Below are 21221 nucleotides of genomic sequence, written 5' to 3'. Positions count from 1 at the left end.
CTGGATTAAAGGTGTGGATTATTGTAACCTGGATTAAAGGTGTGGATCATTGTAACCTGGATTAAAGGTGTGGATTATTGTAACCTGGATTAAAGGTGTGGATTATTGTAAGCTGGATTAAAGGTGTGGATCATTGTAACCTGGAATAAAAGTGTGGATCATTGTAACCTGGAATAAAAGTGTGGATCATTGTAACCTGGAATAAAAGTGTGGATCATTGTAACCTGGATTAAAGGTGTGGATCATTGTAACCTGGAATAAAAGTGTGGATCATCGTCTTCAACCATCGACAGAGGCCTCGAGTCAGTGACGATCCTGTTCAGGATGTTTTCAGTGAAGACAGCTGCTTGAAGCTTAACTGGACTGGACCCAGCTGCCGTGTCAGCAGGCGGTTCTGGATTCCACCAGCACCCCAGTTTTTAGTTTTTTTAAATTTAATCCACAACGGTGGACTCCACCACCGCCCACCTCCTGTTTTTAGTTTTGTCTTTTACCTGCAGCACGTTTCTTTCACTTTTGCAGCTTGTTTAGTTTTTCCTGTGACTCATTTGCAGTATGATAAATGGTAGGAGCATAAATATACGCTCCCGTATTTTGTTGTTCTTTTTAAATGACTTTTTGTGAATACGATACAGCGTCTTGAGGTCACAGCGACTAGTCCATGTCGACTAGACTTTTATCATGTTGAAGCTGACTTTAAAAAATATGTAGTCGTGCAACCCCTCCTGTGCTGCCACCTTCACAACAAAAGCAAAATGTGTCAAGAAGCTTCTGATTCTGCCCCTCACGTTGTTCAAGCCAGTTTCTCCTACAAGCTCCAGCCAAGAAGTCATTCTTGGTAAAAGGTTTCAAAAACCACTCTGAGGTTTCTAACTACAACCATGGCAAAACTTGTTTAATCTAAATACAACTATAGGAAACAGATAAAGGTTAAAAGACCTATTGAGAAACATATAAACAGATTTTAAGTTGGATGTCAGCAGCAGAATGGTTTTAGTAATGTGAACAAAGTGCACCTGCAGTTCATGTCTGTCCAGCATGTGCACAGGGTGTCCTGCACGCATGCTCTCTGTGTACCAGCTGATGTCCAGCAGGTGGACCTCTGCCTGCTCTCCTCCCTGTGAGGCCAGCCACGTCCTGACGTCTTCTGCACAGTTGTTTTCACAAATAACATGCGTCACCTTCTTACTGTGGGTTAGACAAGAGGAAAAGCAAAAAGAACCTCAACACAGACTGTGAAACTCGAACAGTTAAGACACAAAAGTGAAGCTTAGTATGGGGTGCCGTTTGTAAAGTTGCACAGTCAAAATTAACATCAATATTGTGGTTTATTTAGCCTTTAATAAGAAAAAATATTGTTTTCAAAGTCATTTTCACCATGTTATTCATACATTTATAAATGTCATAGTTCCCAACTAAATATTTAATTTACATGATAAATGTTTAGTTTACAAACTAAAAACTTAACTTGCAAGTTAAATATTTAGTCAGTAAACTAAATATTTTGGTAGAAATTAAACAATTAATTGACACTTAAATATTTAGTTTACTAACTACATATTTAATAGCTAAACTAAACATTTAATTCCTAAAATAAATATTTAATTTGCTGACTAAATATTTAGCTTGGACCTAAATATACAAACTGGATTCCAAAAAAGTTGGGACACTAAACAAATTGTGAATAAAAACTGAATGCAATGATGTGGAGATGGCAAATGTCAATATTTTATTCGTAATATAACGTAGATGACAGATCAAAAGTTTAATCGGAGTAAATGTAACATTTTAAAGGAAAAATATGTTGATTCAAAATTTCACAGTGTCAACAAATACCAAAAAAGTTGGGACAAGTAGCAGTAAGTGGCTGGAAAAAGGAAATTGAGTATATAACAAACAGCTGGAAGACCAATTAACACTAATTAGGTCAATTGACAACATGATTGGATATAAAAAGAGCTTCTCAGAGTGTCAGTGTCTCTCAGAAGACAAGATGGTAAGAGGATCACCAATTCCACCATTGTTGCGCAGAAAGATAGTGCAGCAATACCAGAATGGTGTTACCCAGCGTAAAATAGCAAAGACTTTTAAGTTATCATCATCAACCGTGCATAACATCATCAAAAGATTCAGAGAATCTGGAACAATCGCTGTGCGTAAGGGTCAAGGCCGTAAAACTCTACTGGATGCTCGTGATCTCCGGGCCCTTAAACGTCACTGCACCTCAAACAGGAATGCCACTGTCAAGGAAATAACAGAATGGGCTCAGGAATACTTCCAGAAAGCATTGTCAGTGAACACAATCCACCGTGCCATCCGCCGTTGCCAGCTGAAACTCTACAGTGCAAAGAGGAAGCCATTTCTAAGCAAGCTCCACAAGCTCAGACGTTTGCACTGGGCCAGGGGTCATTTAAAATGGAGTGTGGCAAAATGGAAGACTGTTCTGTGGTCAGATGAGTCACGATTTGAAGTTCTTTATGGAACACTGGGACGCCATGTCATCCGGACCAGAGAGGACAAGGATAGCCCAAGTTGTTATCAACGCTCCGTTCAGAAGCCTGCATCACTGATGGTATAGGGTTGCATGAGCGCTTGTGCCATGGGCAGCTTGCATGTCTGGAAAGGCACCATTAATGCAGAGAACTATGTTCAGGTTCTAGAACAACATATGCTCCCATCTAGACGTCATCTCTTTCAGGGAAGACCCTGCATCTTTCAACACGATAATGCCAGACCACATTCTGCAGCAATCACAACATCATGGCTACGTAGGAGAAGGATCCGGGTACTGAAATGGCCAGCCTGCAGTCCAGATCTTTCACCTATAGAGAACATTTGGTGCATCATAAAGAGGAAGGTGCAACAAAGAAGGCCCAAGACGATTGAACAGTTAGAGGCCTGTATTAGACATGAATGGGAGAACATTCCTATTTCTAAACTTGAGAAACTGGTCTCCTCTGTCCCAGACGTCTGTTGAGTGTTGTAAGAAGAAGGGGGGATGCCACACAGTGGTAAAAATGGACTTGTTCCAACTTTTTTGGGATTTGTTGACGCCATGAAATTTGAAAACAACAGATTTTTCCCTTAAAATGATACATTCTCTCAGTTTAAACTTTTGATCTGTGATTTGTGTTCTATTCTGAATAAAATATTAGATGTTGGCACCTCCACATCATTGCATTCAGTTTTTATTCACAATTTGTTTAGTGTCCCAACTTTTTTGGAATCCGGTTTGTATATATTTTACAAACTAAACATTCAATTTCCAAAATAAATGCTAACTAAATATTGACCTCAAACCAAAATATTTAAGTTGGTAGCTAAATATTGAACTCGCTAGTTAAATATTTAGTTAGCAAATTAAATATTTAGTTTAGGAATTAAATGTTTAGCTTAGAAATTAAATATTTAATTTTGTTTACTAAATAAATTAACTTGCAAGTTAAGTATTTAGTTTTGTAAACTAAATATTTATCTTGTAAATTAAATATTTAATTGGGAACTATGACATTTATAAATGTATGAACATGGTGAAAATATGACTGAAAAAAAAAACCTACAAATTTTTTCTTATTAAAAGTTAATAAGCCAAACTATTGATGTTAATTTTTGACTGTGCAACTTTACAAATGGCACCCCATAGCTTAGTGCCATGCTTTTATTTAATATTTGGTCACTTTCTCTCACTTAACTGCATGGTGTTATTTAACTATATGCCACTTGATAAACAGGTGATGTTTTCAGCAGGAAACATAAAGTTCGCCTCCTCTCACCTGAACTGCTCCTCCACCTGAAATCCTTTCCTTCGTCCGAGCTGAGAGAGAAAAGTCCTTCGACTGGCTCCCATTTTTCTTTCCAATAAGAACAAAACAACCTGAGGAAACTTGGCTGCTACAATGTCCCCTCCATCAACCCCAGTGTTCCCTTTAGACAAGACCAGTTTCCTTCGCTTCAGTGGCACCAGCATCATTTTCTACACAACAAAACCATAAACTCTGTTGTTGATACTGACTTCAATTTTGTTCACACGGACACTTTTCGTAAAGTAATCTCTTCACAACATGAAACAGCTCGTCGCTGTCAGGTCACATTTCCTGCTGTGTGCACTTTTTAGGTGCAAACCTTTCTGTGCACAGAGGACAGCGGAAGCAGTGGTGCTGCTGCACTGTGTTGCCAGATCAGGGGCGGTTTTCGTTTTGATTTTACTGGGAACTCTGGGAAGATTTTTGTTGATTGTTGCGTTTTGCCACATATTGTTAAATTACCTTTGCTTGTGTTGATGCGCGTTCATGTTCAAACAGTAAATATACTGTAACAATATATTGACTGGGCGGATTTTTGTGTGATGTGGTGGTTTTTAAACGTATTTTTGGGCTGGAAAACCACGACTCTATCTGGCAACACAGCAGTGCCGGTAACGGCGCTTCACCAAAATAGTTCCGACTGGAAACAGCGCTCGCCAAAAGTGATAAATAGAAGCTCGTTTGTCTCAAATAAAATAATTCAAAGATGAATCAAAAAATGAACGGGTTTTACTATCAGGAACAATGTCAACAGAAACAATGGAAACGTTAAGAAAATAACTGACAATAACAATCATAATTTTTTTTCCACGCCTAATATTTTGTGAAAATTTAATTAAAATCCATCCAGTGGTCCATGAGATATTTTGCTAACAAAGAGACATCATTAACTCCAAACTGCAGCTAGAAAGATCTTGTACAGTGCATCTACTCAGTTTAATATTTTTTCTGTACATAGTCCCTGACAAATAATTTTAACCAAAGATGAGCAATCAGTTAGTAATCATAACATGTGTTGAGGATGACTCTCAGCTACTACCACACCAAATGTTAGGTTAATGTGTGTAACATTGACAGAGCCATAGAAGCCATATTAAACAGGTCCTTCTTGTAAATGAGACTAACCTGTATAAATAAAGGTTGAATGAAAAATAAAAGCTCTAACTGTTTAAAAGGTATATATTTCAGTATCATTATGTTCTGTAGGTGGGTTATGGTCATGAGATAATTTGGTAACAGTTCCTCAGCCTGTCCTCCCCTTCAGCTGGATCACGTGACCCCGCACTCCCACTTCCTTAAACCTCAGTGTGTCCGGTTCCACACGCCCGGACCGAGTCGAACAGAAGTCGCGGTTCGGGGAAGCAGCAGGACCACAGGTTAAAGAGCCAGGCTGGACCGAATGTCAGGACCGAGCAGAGGAGCCGGAGCCGCGGGGCCCCGGCGCGGTGGAGGCCCCGCACTGCCCGCAGCGCTGCTCGCGCTGCTGCTCACCTGCTGCGTCAGGTGCGCGGCCAGCGCCACGAGCAACATCATCCTGGTGCTCGTCGACGATCAGGACGTTCAGCTGGGGGGGATGGTGAGTAGAGCACCTGCAAAACACGTGAAAGAACAAGTGCAGCTTTATGTTTCCTGTGACGCTTTCATCTGTCCCACCGATGTTTAACGCAGTTTTGTTCCCTAGAAACTTTGAGCCCCGTCATGCGCTGGATCAACTGGTTCAAGACTCATACACTTCTGGAGAAATATTTGATGATGATTTTGTGAATTTGCCCACTTAAGACATGAATGGTCTAATTTTGTACTTTTATTTGCATAACGGAACGTCAACTAGAAATTAAGAAGTAGAATCACATTCACTTAAGTTAAACATTGATTTGATGACATTTAGTGAAGAGTTTTATCCCCCAGCAAAACATCACTTATTACTTGGTAGAAGTTGACTGATTGGAGAGTTTCTCTGGTCAAAAACCCAACTAAGTTGTGTACTATAATAAGTGTTTGTAGCAGCTGCTACACCTTCAGATTCCTTTTTGATAGTTAAATAAGTACAGACCATTTACCTTTTGAAGAAAACCGCCTCAAATCATGTTTAATTTGTGTGCTTGACACTGAGAATGTGGTTCTTCAGGTCAAAGTTTCTCTTCCTGCTAACACAGTGAGTCAAGATGATTTAATTCAGTTTATTTATGTAGCACCATGTTCCAACAGAAGTCGTCTCAAGACACTGAACAGAAACGTTCATATTTATAAATAATTTAACATTATTTATATGTGGAGCAGACTGCTTTGAGTTTAACTCCATCACAGATCCATCTTGAGCAAACATGAAGGAGACAGTGGAAAGGAGAAAACTCCCTCATGAGGAAGAAACCTTTAGCAGAACCAGGATCAGGACAAGCGGACAGCTGCTTCGACCGGCTGGGTTTGAGAGGAACAGGAAGGAGGAACAGATACACAATGGCAGGTCGATAAGCACATGTTAAGATAAAAATAGTATCAAAATGAAATTTAATTCAATTTTAACAAGTCGTTTAAGGAAATTAGGTCAGTTTGTCCTCTAGTAGTCTAAGCTTAAAACAGCATAACAAGCCGACCCTAACTGTAGGATTTATGAAAAAGGAAAGTCTTAATCCCAGTCTTTAAACTGGACAATGTGTCAGCCTCTCAGACACAAACTGGAAGTTGGTTCCACAAGAGAGGAGCCTGATAACTGAAAGATCTTCCTACTATTCTGCTTTTGGAAACTCTAGGAACCACAAGTAAACCTGCAGCCTGAGAGTGAAGTACTCTGTTGGGAAAATATGGAACAACAAGATCTGTAATATAAGATGGAGCTAGGTTGTTGAGAGCTTTGTAGGTTAGAAGTAGGATTTTGAATTCTATTCTGGATTTGACAGGGAGCCAATGGAGAGAAACTAAAACTGGAGAGAGATGATCTCTCCTACTAACTCCATCCTTCCAACCGGGATGTGGGGGTCACTGGTGCCCATGTCCAGCAGTCACTGTGCAAGAGGCGGGGTACACCCTGGACAGGTCTCCAGTCCATCATGGACACATAGAGACAAACGAGACAACCATTCACACTCTCTCACCTAGGGACAATTTAGAGTTACCAATCAGACTAACATGCATATTTTTGGTCTGGGGGAGGAAACTGGAGTACCAGGAGAAAACACGGAGAGAACATGCATACTCGAATCAGAAAGGCTCCCAGCCAGTATATGAACTCTGGCAGCAGCATTTTGGATGATGATGCCAAAAGGCTCATCTGACCCAAGTAGGTATCCCTGCAGACAAATTCGGAAGGCGTATCTGGGAGGCCACATCTGATTGGACGAGGCGTATCCGGGGGTCCATTTCTGATTGGACTATAGGAAAATGGGCGTGTCTGGCCGGCCACATCTGATTGGACAATAGAAAAAAAGGCTGACCAATAAAAAGCCGTTTGTGTTAACCACAGACATATTATGTCTATGGTGTTAACCGGTTCGACATTAGCGGCGTCTCCTGAACTTCTTTTTCCGCCTCTCTTAACACAGAACTTCCGGTTACATTTCAAAATAAGAGCAACATAACTGGGTAGTGGGGAGAGCTAAATGTTAGGTTTTTTTAATACCTAGCCATAACATTAAAAAACAAAATCCATTTTGGTTGTTGAAAAATGTGAAAAAAGTTACAATCGATTCATAAAGAAAGAAAAATATTAATGATACTTAAACTGGCCTTGGGACAAAGGATGTTTCCTTTAACTTCACATTGTCTTGTTCAACCTGCAGTCACTGCAGATGAGTGATTGTCAGTTTCTGAAAGATTTCTGCAACTGGAGCAGGTATTTCTGTTTACTGGTTAACTTCCTGAGCTGTCTCACATTTTAAAGGTCAACCCTACTCCATGTTTCAGCTCCTTTCATAGATCAGATGTCATAGAAGACACTTCTAAAGAGCCAATTTTGTTTTTAGCGTTTGTTTTGGGTCATTATCTCATCATAGCACTCACGATCTTTAATTGAGACCAGACTTTTTGGACAAATAGGAGCAGGTTTCACTTCAAATGCTTCATATTTCATTGTACCCAGACCAGACTCAAGCCAACCTGTGTCAGGTGCAGCTACAACCAAGAACTAAAGAGAGTCTTCTTGTGTTTGACAGCAGATTTAATGCTGGTTCTTAGAAACCTTCAGTTTTAAAAAAGAGCTTGCGTAACTTAAATAAAGAGCAGCAGATACAGCCGATCAGTGCTTGCCCCCTACAAACGCCTACTAGCCAGAAACGCCCACGTTTGTCCTGCGGAGAACCCCTTCTCATCTGACCACAACACTTGTCCTAATATTGCATCATAATCTCTGTTTCTCTCTTCCCAAGCTTCATGCTGCTGGTCTGTAGCTCAACCTGGTGCAGATTTACTGTTTTATTCCTGACATTCTTTGAGGTCTTGCTCAAGGAGTCTCAAGAGTCCTAAATGCTGCTGAATAAAATATCAACCCAGGTTATTCATTTTAATGTCATTTTATTTATCCATGTGTAATACCCAGTTATGGACGGTACATAGTTTTGTTCTACTTTTATTATTAGTTTTACTGTGTGAGTGGTATAAATGTAGGAGGGGGGGGTTGATGTTTTTGTTGTGGGCACTTCACAGGAGCTGCACTTGTACTTTAATTGTGTTTTATGATGATAATAAAAAGCATTCTGATTCTGATTGCACATTGCGGTGAAAGAAAAGTTCCAAGTTTAAAGCATGCATGCTCGGCCGAGGCCCAGGCCCAGGCCTCCCTCTCAGCAGGATTTGTCTGATTTGAATAAGGTTTAATAAAAAAAACGGAGACCAAAATTACAACAAAGGAGCCAAAACCCTCTACAGTTTGAAAGACATGAAGAGGTGACAGAAATATTCAGTGAGGGCTGGTGGCAGCAAGCTGTGCAGAATGAAAACTGGCTTTTTCCTGGAGCGTTGGTTAGATGCTGGAACGCGACACCCTTCATGTCTCTTCTGGATTCTTTTCTGCAGATACCTATGAAGAAAACAAAAGAAACTATAGGAGATGCAGGAGCAACATTTCTGAATGCTGTGAGTATTTTTACTCTGTGGATGAAACATTTCTATTTGAAGTGTCCGTTTCTCATCTTTCACAGGAAAATATAATTTTTCACTTCATCTTTATCTTAAATGTGTATTTTTAGGTGTGCAATTGCTTCATGCCCATCTTGGACTGTAACCTTTAATGTCTCGTCTGTTTTACATGTTAGCTCCTTCCAGCAGTATCTGTACTTAAAGAGTTGAGTAACTTCTTGCACGCCTGACTGATTGTGCCCTAATGCACGCTAATGGCGTGACGTGCGCTCCTCCTGTTGTCACGCTTGACTTTTACCAGCATTTTCCTTTTTTTTCCCCTTTGTGTACCGCTTCCCCTTCTTGCTTCCTCCAGTTTACCATCACGCCACTGTGCTGCCCCAGCAGGAGCAGTATTTTGACGGGTCGGTACCCCCACAACCACGAGGTGAGAAACAACTCCCTGTCAGGGAACTGCTCCAGCCTTCTGTGGCAGAAAGGCCCTGAAGCAGAGGCTTTCCCCGTCTACCTCAGCAAGCAGAACTACCAGACGTTCTTTGCCGGGAAGTATCTGAATCAGGTCTGAAAACATTTGTTTCTAACCTACATGACTGTGAATTCTTTGTAATCCACCCATTCTTGAAGCTGCTCCAGATCTTTCAGTATCCTGGGGTGCCACTTCATACAGTAGTCTTTAATCATACCAGCGGTTCTTATTTTGATCGATGTCTGGACTTTGACTGGACCATTCCAGGACATTTACCGTATTTTCCACCGTACACGTCGCATCAGCCTAAATATGTCTAATAAAGTGGAAAAATCTATAAATATGTCGCTTCGCCGTATAAGTCACATTTATTATGTGTCACCGCTGACAACCTGGACATGTGGGCCGGTGTTGTGCCAAAAATTGATTCGCTGCCAAATGGCGGCTGCAGGAGCGTGCACGGGAGGACTTTAACAAAGATTTAACAAGATGAACACTTAAAAACAATTATTTGTTTGCTTGAAATTATAGCAAAGGTGTCTCAGTCCAATTTTTCCTTAATAAATGCACTTCAATGGTCAAATCAGCTGCATTTCAAAAATCGACACATGGAAGTAGGATCGCGCAGAGGGATGATTCGCTGTGCATTTATTTGAAATTTAACAAGATAACCATTTAAAAACAATTATTTGTTAGCTCGACTTTATAGTAAAGGTGTGTCTCAGTTGAACTTTTACTTAATAAATGCACTTCAATGGTCAAATCAGCTGCATTTGTCCGGGGCGGCGCAGCGAAATGAAGCTGATTTGACGGTTGCTCCAGGCGAGCTGGATGAAGGTGGGGGGGCTATGGCATGCCTTACTACTCGAGTGCCATCTAACGGCTGAAAATGGTAGTGTTCAATATTTTCTGTCAGAATGAATGAAAACAGTCATATCTCAGTCAAAAACTGGTTTATAAATATGGAAAAAAAAATCCATAAATAAGTCGATTCGGTGTATTAGTCGCAGGGCGTGCAAATTGTGCAAAAAACTGTTGCTTATAGGCCAAAAAATACGGTAACTGTTTCACCATAAACTGCTCAAGTGTTGCTTTAAGTGTCCTGCTGGAAGGTCAAACCGTCCCAGTCTCAAATATCTGAAAGGCTCAAGCAGGGTTCCTTCTAAATTCCCTTTTATTTTGTGTCATTCATTGTTTTTCTTTTTTTAATGTTTTACTCTGACAGGTTTGTGGCCCGTACCATAAGAGCTAATGCACTCCATACCATCAGCCAGCCCGGCAGTATTTTGACTTGTGTGTTGATAAAGTGCCCGATGACCGTCTCCTCAGTAGTAAACAGGAAGTGGCATCTGTGGCGTCTTCCTACAAGATGTTCAAATTTTGATTTGTCTGCCCACAGAACAGTTTTCCACTTTCTCTCGTTTTAATTGAACTTTGGCTCAGGAAATACGGTGGACTGTGTGGATGGTGTTCACATGTGGCTGCTTATTTGCCTATTAGATCTAAGCAGCATTTGTGATGACATGTCAAACTGTGTTTACAGATCGTGATTTGGGGAAGTGTTCCCTTTTTTTCCCCCCCTTGTCCTGTCCGTCATTGTGACACTTAGAATTATTGTCTGAGTGTCAAAGTGAAACCCAACAGATTTACTTTCACAAGCAGAGTATTATGGCCGGCCTTAATGCTCTGCTTGATATATAAATTACATTTTATTAGAATTTACTTTGGGTTTGTTTCAGATGTAATGGACATGGGAATGAAAAACAAAGAAGATGACAAAGCAGAAAAGTGAGAGAAGGGTTAAACGGTAGAGAGAGAGAGAGAGAGAGAGAGAGAGAGAGAGAGAGAGAGAGAGAGAGAGAGAGAGAGAGAGAGAGAACATCATTGAAGTCTGACTGTAGACCTGAGGAAAGAAAAAAAACAAGACAAAACCAAGAAACAACAAACAACTTATATAATGATACTTGTAACATCATTAGAAAGTATTTTCTACAGTACATGGTAATACAACGTATATTTAGTGGCCTCCACAACCCAACTGAGTGTGTATCTGATAAACACCTGAATCTAAACACCTGTGTGAGCATGCTTATCACTATAAGGTTTCTCCATAAAAATGTTCAATAGTGGATGTGGGGACCCACAGACCCGTCCCCACAGGACACGATGGCATCACATGGAAGACCGGAGCCACAGACACACAGCAGCCCCCAAGCCCTGAGCTCCGTGAGTCCCCCAACAGGGACACCCGCACCCCCCAGAGATAGAATAATAGGGAAGCCCCGGGCAATCACAGCAACCACAATGCAGAAACTCCAGAGACTGCAACGACGAGTTCACAGGCCCCGCCAGCAACCCGCCCCTGCAGAGTAGATCCGGCCATGAACACTGAGTCCCGAGGTCATACCACCCCCCAACAGAGGCCCGACAGAGCCAGGGCACCCAGGCCCCGGCAGGCAGCCACCAGGGTGGGCTTGCACACACCCCACCACCCAGCCCCAGCTGCTGAGAGCCGCCAATGCACTATCAGCAGGGGTGCCCACCATCGGAGGGGAGCACGACAGGGGGAAGTAGACCCCACATTAAATGAGGGGGCCCAAATTGATCCAAGAGAGGGGACCACCTAAAACCCAACCCGAGACATAAACGGGCACACAGAGACTGCTCGACAAAGCCTCTGTCGGGCCGTCCATGCGCCCCACCCACCCGACAGCAACCGCAAGTCGGCCCCAGGCTGGGGGCCAGAGCAGCAGGGAGCAGCAGCTGAGGAAGGCCGGCCCAGCACACTAAGGACCAGACACCCCAACAGCCCCACACCACAGGCCCAGAGAAGCCCCGGCATGCCACCTTTGCACCCCCCCTGGGGAAGTGTTCCTGAGTCCATGCAGTGACGTCCAGAACAAAACCAGCCCTGTTTTTAATGCAGTGGCCCCTGAGGGTCTGATGATCACCTGCATCTAATGTTGACTTTCAACTTGGTCCTTTGAACTCAGAGATTTCTCCAAATTCTTGACCATGTTGGGTGAAATTATGAACTGTAGCTGATGGGATATTTACATTCTCCTCCAATTTCCATTAAGAGACATTGTTCCAGTATTTTTAGACAGTTTTTTGTAGACTTGTGAACTTCTGCCCATCTTTACTTTTGAGAAAGTCAGTCTCTCTAAAATGCTCTTTTATACCCAGTCCTCTTACTGACACGTCTCATTTTTGTTGTGATGGTATTATCAGTTAAGCTAATTAATTGAAATTGTGGGAGTGATGGCGCAGAGGGTAGAGTGGATGGGCCTGTGATGACAGGAAAGCCGCCAGTTCAACATCCTGTACCGACAACATCAAAATGTGGGTGGGAATGGTGAAGCACCTACACCTGCCTCCACCTTCATTTCCCCACTCTGGGCCCTTGAGCAAAGCCCTTAACCCCCACAATCTGCTCCCCTGGACACCCTGGATGGCAGCTCTCTGCTCCACACAGAGGGCTGTGGTAGGTCGGTGGTCTGTGGTTGTGTCAGGAAGGATATCTGGTGTAAAAACAATTGCCAGGTCTTCATGCAAGCTAGTTTGCTGTAGCGACCCCTGAAGAAAGGAGCAGCCGAAAGAAGAAGAAGAAAAAAAAAAAAACTGCAAAATGCACTTTTTTTCTTATTCATACCACTTTTCATTCAACCTTTATTTATACAGGTTAGTCCCATTGAGCTTCGGCGACTCATTTACAATAGAGACCTGATTTTAACAAAGAATAATGACAACAGTGGACAACAAAGACAATAGTTGACAATCATAAAAGAAAGCATATAAACGCTTGAGAAGAATAAATGAAAGAAAATTGTACAAAAACAATGAAACAAGAACAGCTAGGTTGTAATGCGATGTAGAAAACTAAAAACAGGAACATATCTGTATTGGCTTTTGCCAGGAACTTAGCAGATTTTCATACCACTTCCTTTTTACAGCATTTTATTGCCCCTGCCACAACTTTTTAAAGATGTGTTTGCTACTATCAAATAACTTTATTTTCTTAAAAATTTAGAATTTGTTAGTCTAAACATTTGATATGTTTCCTGTGCTCTATGGTGAAGAAAATGTGAGTTTATTGTTAATATGTATATAAAAGACTAATTAAAAAAGAGGAAACGTGCAGTTCGTCCAAGGTCAGCTGAGTCATTATTGAGGAGTTAGAAGCTTTATATCCTCTACACTTCCTGCTGTTGTTCATAGAAAGCAAAGTGTTCAGGGTTCTAAGGTTTTGTCTATTTTATTAAGTCTTTGTGATGATTTTCTTGGTTTTAATCCACATTTTTGGTTGTTTGTACACCAATGTTGGTACACCAACATACAGGTTGTATGTTGGTGTACCACAAGGCTCAGTCTTAGGACCCACCCTCTTTACAATCTACATACATAACGTAGGTAAAAACATCCCTGATGCATCCATACATTTCTACGCTGATGACACAGTTGTTTATTGTCGAGCTAAAACTGTTGCTAAGGCTTTCCAGCTTTTGAAATCTGCATTCAACAACATCCAGACAGATTTGTTCCGCCTCAAACTTGTCCTAAATGCCGACAAAACCAAAGGGATGCTTTTTTCAAATAGGAAGTTGATCCCAGCAGTTCTTCCTCTGATTTTATCCTCAAACGGTGTCCCGATTGAGTTTGTTGATTCCTATAAATATTTGGGTATCTTGGTCGACTCGCATTTCTCTTTTAAGCTCCATGTGGAAAACTTGGTAAAGAAACTGAAAGTTAAACTGGGTTTCTTTTTCAGAAACAGATCCTGTCTAACCCTGAATGCTAGAAAACGCCTTGTATCTGTGACTTTCCTTCCCTCCATTGATTACGGTGACATTATTTACATGAACGCTCCTACAAGAACCCTGCAGATGTTGGATGCTGTCTATCATGGTGCACTAAGATTCATAACTGGCTGTGATTATCGTACCCACCACTGCACCCTGTATTCACTGGTTAACTGGACATCATTAACTTCACGCAGACTCTCCCACTGGCACATTTTCATCTTTAAATCACTTCTTGGTCTGCTGCCTTCATACATCTCCTCCTACATGTCTCTGTGTGAGTGCAGCTACAGCGTGCACTCTCAGGACATTATTACCTGCAGTGTTCCCTCAGTGAGGACTGAACTAGGCAAAAGGGCCTTCTCCTACTCCGCTCCTGTTTCCTGGAATACCTTACAAAAACAATTGAAGCTCTTGACCTTGACCTCTCTAAGTGTCTTTAAGAACCTGTTGGACTCTTGGCAGGGACCAACGCAGACATGTTCCTGTTTTTAGTTTTCTACATTCACCTTAGAATCTAGCTGTTTTTTGTTACCTTTTTTTTTTTAGCCATCCTATTTGTAAAAAAAAAATAATAAAAAGAAATAAAAACTGCAGTATGACTTTTTATAATTGTTTATTGTTGTTGCTGTTGTCCATTGTTGTCATCATTTTTGTTGAAATCAGGTCTCTCTTGTAAATGAGTCCTCGAGGCTCAATGAGATTAACCTGTCTAAAAAAAGGTTGAATGAATTTTTAGTGGCCCTTCATCCCTATAGACTGTCAACTTCATCCCTATTGACTGCCAACTGTCTTATTTTTCTTCTGTGTTTATTCTACTTTGATGGTATTATCAACAAAGTGAAAATTGTGTCAATTGCATCATTTTTGAATGGAATAGAGGAGGGGACCGAGGACACACCCTTGTGGAGTTCCTGTTTTCAGGCTAAAGGCATATGATGTATGGTCACTTATCTGGACATTCGAGAATGGGTTGTTGGAAAAAGTTCCGGATCCATGTAGATGATGAACTGCCCAATTCCATGCTGCTCATTTTTTGAGCCCGTTTATGGGAATGATTGTATTGAATGCTGAGCTGATTTCCACAGGCATCATTCTACTAATGCAGATGTTTTTGTCCTGGTTTGTAAAAGCTGTGACTAACTGCATCTTCTTGTTGATGTGCTCACTGGTTTTGGTTTAGATTAGCAGGTTGTCAAACTTGATGCAAGAGAAAATGAACGTCTCAGGAGTCTTATGGACAGCAAAGGTTCTTTTAAAAACAGAGTATATGTTGAAGTGGAAGTGAGACTCTGGATCACTCACGTATCTCAATTGTACAATCTTGGTTTCTAGTCTTGTAGCTGACAGTATGAATGCTCTCGATTTTTTTTAATTTTTTTATTTTTTTTTAATTAAATTTTGTTCATACCTTCAGAAAAATATCTAAAATTTTGAATTGATCTGAGGACAGTCCACATTTCCAGCATGCCATAGTGGAGGTATTGCCAATTTTGATCAAATCTCGTTGCATCAGGTGCATGATCCATTAGCACATGAAGTATGTGTTGAGTAAGCCTCTCAGCTACTACCACACCAAACTGAGCCTTAATTCTGAAAATTTATTGAGTTATAGCCATTTTTGTATCAGCTAAGGTTGACTTGCTGTAGCCACTATGTTGAATTGGATTGACTGCAAAAGTTAATGAGTTGTAGATGTACACCCTGTGACTACTTTCTGAAAGTGTGATTCAAATCTGTCCAGTAGTTCATACGATATTAAGCTAACTATACAGACAAAGACACACACGCACAGGCAAAAACATTACCTCCCAAAAGTGTTGTCCTCAGCTCTTGTTTGTAGCTAATTATTGTGGTGGTTTGACTGTTGAGTTATGATGCCGTCTCTCTTGGCTTGTTTGTTTCAACAGTACGGTAACAAGGATGCAGGAGACGTCAGTCATGTTCCACCTGGCTGGGATCAGTGGAATGCACTGGTGAGTCCTGTTTGAATCAATATGCTGAATATACGTGTTGGCCCTTACAAATTCCTTCTGTGTTTTGTTGTCACGCACAATCCAGATAAACAAACAAAGGCTCATATCAAGCAGGTAACCTCAGTAAATACAAAAAGCAGTTTTTAAAGGAAAAAAAAACCTTTCCAATCCAACCTATAGGAGAAAGTAATTGTTCCTTAACCTCATTGTGTTTTACTTGGTGGCAACTAATTCAATCAAGTGTTTGCAATAACTGGCATCAAGTAGTTTTACACGGCTGTGGAGGAATGTTGCTGGAGGTTTTTGTTTCTCTGTCCTGCTGCAGAACAAAAGAACTGATGGCCAGAAATCCCCCTTCAGGATTTTTCTGGTGGAGAACAGGATTCATGTTTTCGTCAGTTATGGGCAAGCAAAGAATTGTATAATGTTGGCAAGTGAATTACCAACATATTCTGCTGAATAAATTAGCTGCTTCAGTCCAGGTCTGAAGCTGTGAAGCACTCCCAGACCATCACACCACCACCACCGTGTTTGACTGGTCACACATCTTCAATAAATGTTCCATTTGGTCTCGTAAATCCAGAGTATTTTCCCAAAAAGTCTTGATTATCAAAGACAGTTTTCATCCAATATGTGAGGCGTGTCTTTGTGTTGATTTAACTCAGCTGTGGTTTTGCCCTTGGAACCCTCCACGGAGGCCATCTTTGCCCTTCATCTCTTTTTATGCTGTTGACGCAGCGAGGCCTGCAGAGCGTTACATGCTGTTCTGGGCTCTTCTGGAGGCTCCTGGATGAATCGTTGATTTCGTTCTTGGACTCATTTTGTCCGTCAGGCCTTTCCTGGGAAGGTTCACAACTTTTCCATGTTTTTCATTTGTGGACAATTGCTCCAAGTGTTTTTAATTTTCCTGTCAGTAATCAGGCCAGAGTGTGGCTGTTAAAACTCAACTCAGTTTTATAAAAAAAAAAAAAAAACCCTCACAGTTAATTCATAATGTAACAAGGGAAGTGGTTACCTTTTTTTTTTTTTTACATTGGCCCAGGTTTGTTGCTCTTTTATTCCCCCCTTTTTTAATAAATAAGCTCATCATGTAAAAACTACATATTGTTTCTACTCGGGTTATGCTTGTCTGATATTAACATTCTTTGCTGATCTGAAACATGTGTTGCAAAAGTCAAAAACAGACAAACTGTAAGACAAATGAGAGCTTTTCACAGCACTGTAGCGCTTGTGTCATCTCATCCTTTGCATGTGGTTTTCAGGTGGGAAACTCCCAGTACTACAACTACACACTTTCAGTGAACGGGAAAGCAGAACAGCACAATGACAGTTATGAGAAGGACTACCTGACGGACCTCATTGTGAGTCAAAATCACTCTGACCGTGTGACTTCTGCTTGCTCTGAGCTTGTGATCAGCAGTATCTCAGTGACTCAAACACTTGCGTAAGAGTTTATGGTTGAAAAAACTCTTATAACCTCAAAAGCTGTATGGATCAGCTGGTAGCACAACATTATTTTACAAAGGCTTGCAAGTTTTCTTTACTGGCGTGTGGAAGCTAACGAACATATGGACCAAGCTCTTGTAGACGCACAGCTCATGAAAACACTTTACTGTTTAGATTTAGCAGATTTTAAGAAGTTAAGCTTCTTTCAGCATTTCATGCTGCCACATGTCTTCCTTATCAGGTTCAACTTTCAAGTTAACCAGCCTAACCAGCTGTCCTCCTACATTAAAACACATTCATGTAAACTCTAATGCCAAGTGACACTGAACAGCTGTAATGTAACTTTTCCAGATTCGTCTGAAAGTCGTAAAATAGTTCCAGTGAAAAGAAACTGAGAAGTCTTTTGTATAAAAATACTGCGCCCAGTCACGCAGAAGGAGAAGCACACCCTTGCTAGGGTTTTCTGTATCAGGACAAACGCATTATGTTGTCTTTACCACGTCCTAAATTACTACGTTCTGACGTATAAATCACTTCAGTGTTTAGGTCGCATTTGCTATGCGTCACCGCTGACACGTCGCGTTTGTTATGCATTTATTTAATGGTCAATACAGCTTCATTTCACCTGGGCGGCGCAGCGCCGTCCATCCATCCATCCATCCATCCATCCATCCATCCATCCATCCAGTGTTCCTTCGCCTGCAACAGATGAGGGAAGCGAGCACGCGTGGGAGGACTCGCTGTTGCAGTTCTTAGAAATCTAAAGCGTCAGTCAAAAATTGTGTTGTGAATATGGGGGGAAAACGTATACAAGTCACTTCGACGTATAAGTCGCAGGACTGACAAATCTATTCAAAATACTGCGATTTATACGCCGGAAAATACGGTAATTTAAATGGAACATTAAACATTGAATGTACAAAAACGCATGCAACAGATCCACCAGATCAGCTTGTAGAACCTCCTTTAGCAGCAAATACACTGCATGGCCAAAAAAAGGTCACACTAATATTTTGTTGGACCACCTTTATGGTATGGTATAAAGTTTATTCATTTTAAAAAATACAAAACAGTTTCATAACTATATAAAAAAAATACAAGAGATTTAAAATGAAAGGCAGCAGAAAGAAGAAAATTGTTTATTATATCTGCCCCTTTTTTCAAACGATTATTTCAATCATAATAATTTTCAAGTAAAAAAACAAAATGAATAACTCTTTCTAATTTTTCTAATTCCAATACAAAAACACACTAAGCTACTTCATATATATATATTTTAACAATTCAGCTTTGATCTTTTTCTTAAATGTACACATTGACTTGGCATTTCCCCCAGGAACCTACGCCAGGATCCTGTTTGTGGACTTCAGCTCCGCATTTAACACCATCCTCCCTGCTCTGCTCCAAGACAAGCTCTCCTTGCTCCATGTACCTGACTCCACCTGCAGGTGGATCACAGACTTCCTGACAGACCGGAGTCAGTGCGTGCGACTGGGGAGAGCTGTCTCGGACACTCGGACTGTAAGCACAGGATCTCCACAGGGCTGTGTGCTTTCCCCCCTGCTTTTCTCCCTGTACACCAACTGTTGCACCTCCAGCCACGACTCTGTGAAACTTATTAAGTTTGCAGATAACACCACCCTCATCGGGCTCATCTCGGACGGTGATGAGTCTGCATACAGGAGGGAGGTGGACCGGCTGGTGACCTGGTGCAGCAGCAACAACCTGGAACTCAATGCCCAGAAGACAGTGGAGATGACTGTGGATTTCAGGAAAGCCACAGCCCCTCGGGCCCCCCCCCCCCCCCCACCTGTAATGATACCCCCATCACCACTGCAAACTCTTATCGGTTCCTCGGCACCACCATCATCCAGGACCTCAAGTGGGAGCCGACCATCAGCTCCCTCATCAAGAAGGCCCAGCAGAGACTGTACTTCCTGCGACAGCTGAAGAAGGCCAAGCTGCCGACCAAGCTGATGGTGCAGTTCTACACGGCCATCATGGAGTCCATCCTCAGCTCCTCCATCACGGTGTGGTACGCCGGGGCCACTGCCAGGGACAGACTCAGACTGCAGCGCGTTGTGGACTCAGCTGAGAAGGTGATCGGCTGCAGCCTTCCATCCCTCCACGACCTGTACGTCTCCAGGACTGTGAGGCGAGCAGGTCGGATCACAGCTGACCCTGCTCACCCTGCACACGGACTGTTTGAACCACTCCCCTCAGGCAGGAGGCTTCGGTCCATTCGGACCAGAACCTCCCGCCATAAGAACAGTTTCTTCCCCTCTGCTGTTGGACTCCTGAACACTCATAATGCTACCTCATAATTTCTGCTTTGGTCACATTACATCTGTATTATAATTGAATACTCCATCTGTACTGTTCTCTAAGCTTTTTTATTGTTTTCTATTGTATGGGTGTACATATGGTTATGTTATGTTTTTAATTTTACTTTATTTGTGGGTGTACACAGGTCTTATGTCTTATGTAATGTTCTCATTTTTACTCCATTTTTACTTTATTTTTACTTTATTTTACTTTATTACTATTCGCACCTTATGTCGAAGCAAATTCCTAGTTTGTGAACCTCGTTCATTGACATGGCGATAATAAACTGATTCTGATTCTGATTCTGATTTTTCACATCACTCTCTAGACCATTCCACAATCCAACTCCTTGGATTGAGGTAGACCTTCCCTTCAGACTAGTTCTGAGTTTTGGTTTGACAAATATCTCTATCCCCTTAAGATTATAACAACTTTGTCTTTTAACAAAATTTCTTTGGATATTTAATGGTAATGTGTTATTTTGAGCCCTATACATAACTGATAAAATGTGTTTATTAACTAATTTATCTTCGACTACATCATGCATCACTGTGTCATTGTTTCAATAAGCTTCTACAATGTCACAAGATCTATTTCCATCCAGTGTTGATTAATTTTTCACCAAGATCTTGCATTGATGACTAGACACTAGGCATGATGGGTGCATCACTTCACCTGCCTCTCTTCTTACCCTGATGCGTCCATCACTCTGGAACAGGGTAAATCCGGACTCATCAGACCACATGACCTTCTTCCATTGCTCCACAGTCCAATCTTTATGCTCCCTAGCAAATTGAAGCCTTTTTGTCCCAGGTAGCCTCACTGATTAGTAGTTTTCTTTAGGCTACACAGCTGTTCAGTCCCAGTCCCTTGAGTTTCCTTCACATTGTGTGTGTGGAAATGCTCTTACTTTTTTTAATTAAACACAGCCCTGAGAGCTACTGTTGTTTTTCTTCTATTTGATTTCACCAAACGTTTACGTGATCGCCGATCACCATCATTCGGGATTTTTTTCGGCCACATTTCTTCCTTGAAGACGATGGGTCCCCACTATCCTTCCAGTTTTTAATAATGCGTTGGACAGTTCTTAACCCAGTTTTAGTAGTTTCTTCAACCTCCTTAGATGTTTTCTCTGCTTGATGCCAATGATTTGACCCTTCTCAAACAGACTGACATCTTTTCCACGACCACGCGATGTGCCTTCAACATGGTTGTTTAAGAAATGAGAAGCAACTCATTGCACCAATTGGGGTTAAATAATTTCCATCCATCCATCCATTATCTTTACCCGCTTATTCCACTTTTGGGTCACGGGGGTCGCTGGTGCCCATGTCCA

At 41.4% G+C, this 21221-nt stretch overlaps 2 protein-coding genes across 2 annotated transcripts in view; one reads left to right on the top strand and one right to left on the bottom strand.

Annotated features, from left to right (window-relative positions):
* The window catches only part of polm (polymerase (DNA directed), mu), a 12762-nt gene extending 8724 nt beyond the window's left edge, over positions 1 to 4038 (bottom strand). The window contains exons 1-2 of the mRNA XM_037691819.1: positions 3774 to 4038; positions 1017 to 1188 (exon numbers count right to left, since the gene is read on the bottom strand). Coding sequence (XP_037547747.1) covers positions 1017 to 1188; positions 3774 to 3970 — 369 coding nt within the window. The 5' untranslated portion in view covers positions 3971 to 4038. The remainder of the gene's footprint in view (positions 1 to 1016; positions 1189 to 3773) is intronic.
* A 1033-nt stretch (positions 4039 to 5071) lies between these two features.
* Positions 5072 to 21221, top strand: part of gnsb (glucosamine (N-acetyl)-6-sulfatase (Sanfilippo disease IIID), b) — a 28049-nt gene continuing 11899 nt past the window's right edge. The window contains exons 1-5 of the mRNA XM_037692663.1: positions 5072 to 5379; positions 8811 to 8870; positions 9229 to 9432; positions 16049 to 16114; positions 17377 to 17475. Coding sequence (XP_037548591.1) covers positions 5203 to 5379; positions 8811 to 8870; positions 9229 to 9432; positions 16049 to 16114; positions 17377 to 17475 — 606 coding nt within the window. The 5' untranslated portion in view covers positions 5072 to 5202. The remainder of the gene's footprint in view (positions 5380 to 8810; positions 8871 to 9228; positions 9433 to 16048; positions 16115 to 17376; positions 17476 to 21221) is intronic.

Source organism: Nematolebias whitei, chromosome 18 (assembly GCF_014905685.2).
Source record: "Nematolebias whitei isolate Nwh7 chromosome 18, NemWhi1, whole genome shotgun sequence".
Lineage (NCBI taxonomy): Eukaryota > Metazoa > Chordata > Actinopteri > Cyprinodontiformes > Rivulidae > Nematolebias > Nematolebias whitei.
This window is presented reverse-complemented; position numbering and strand designations above follow the sequence as displayed.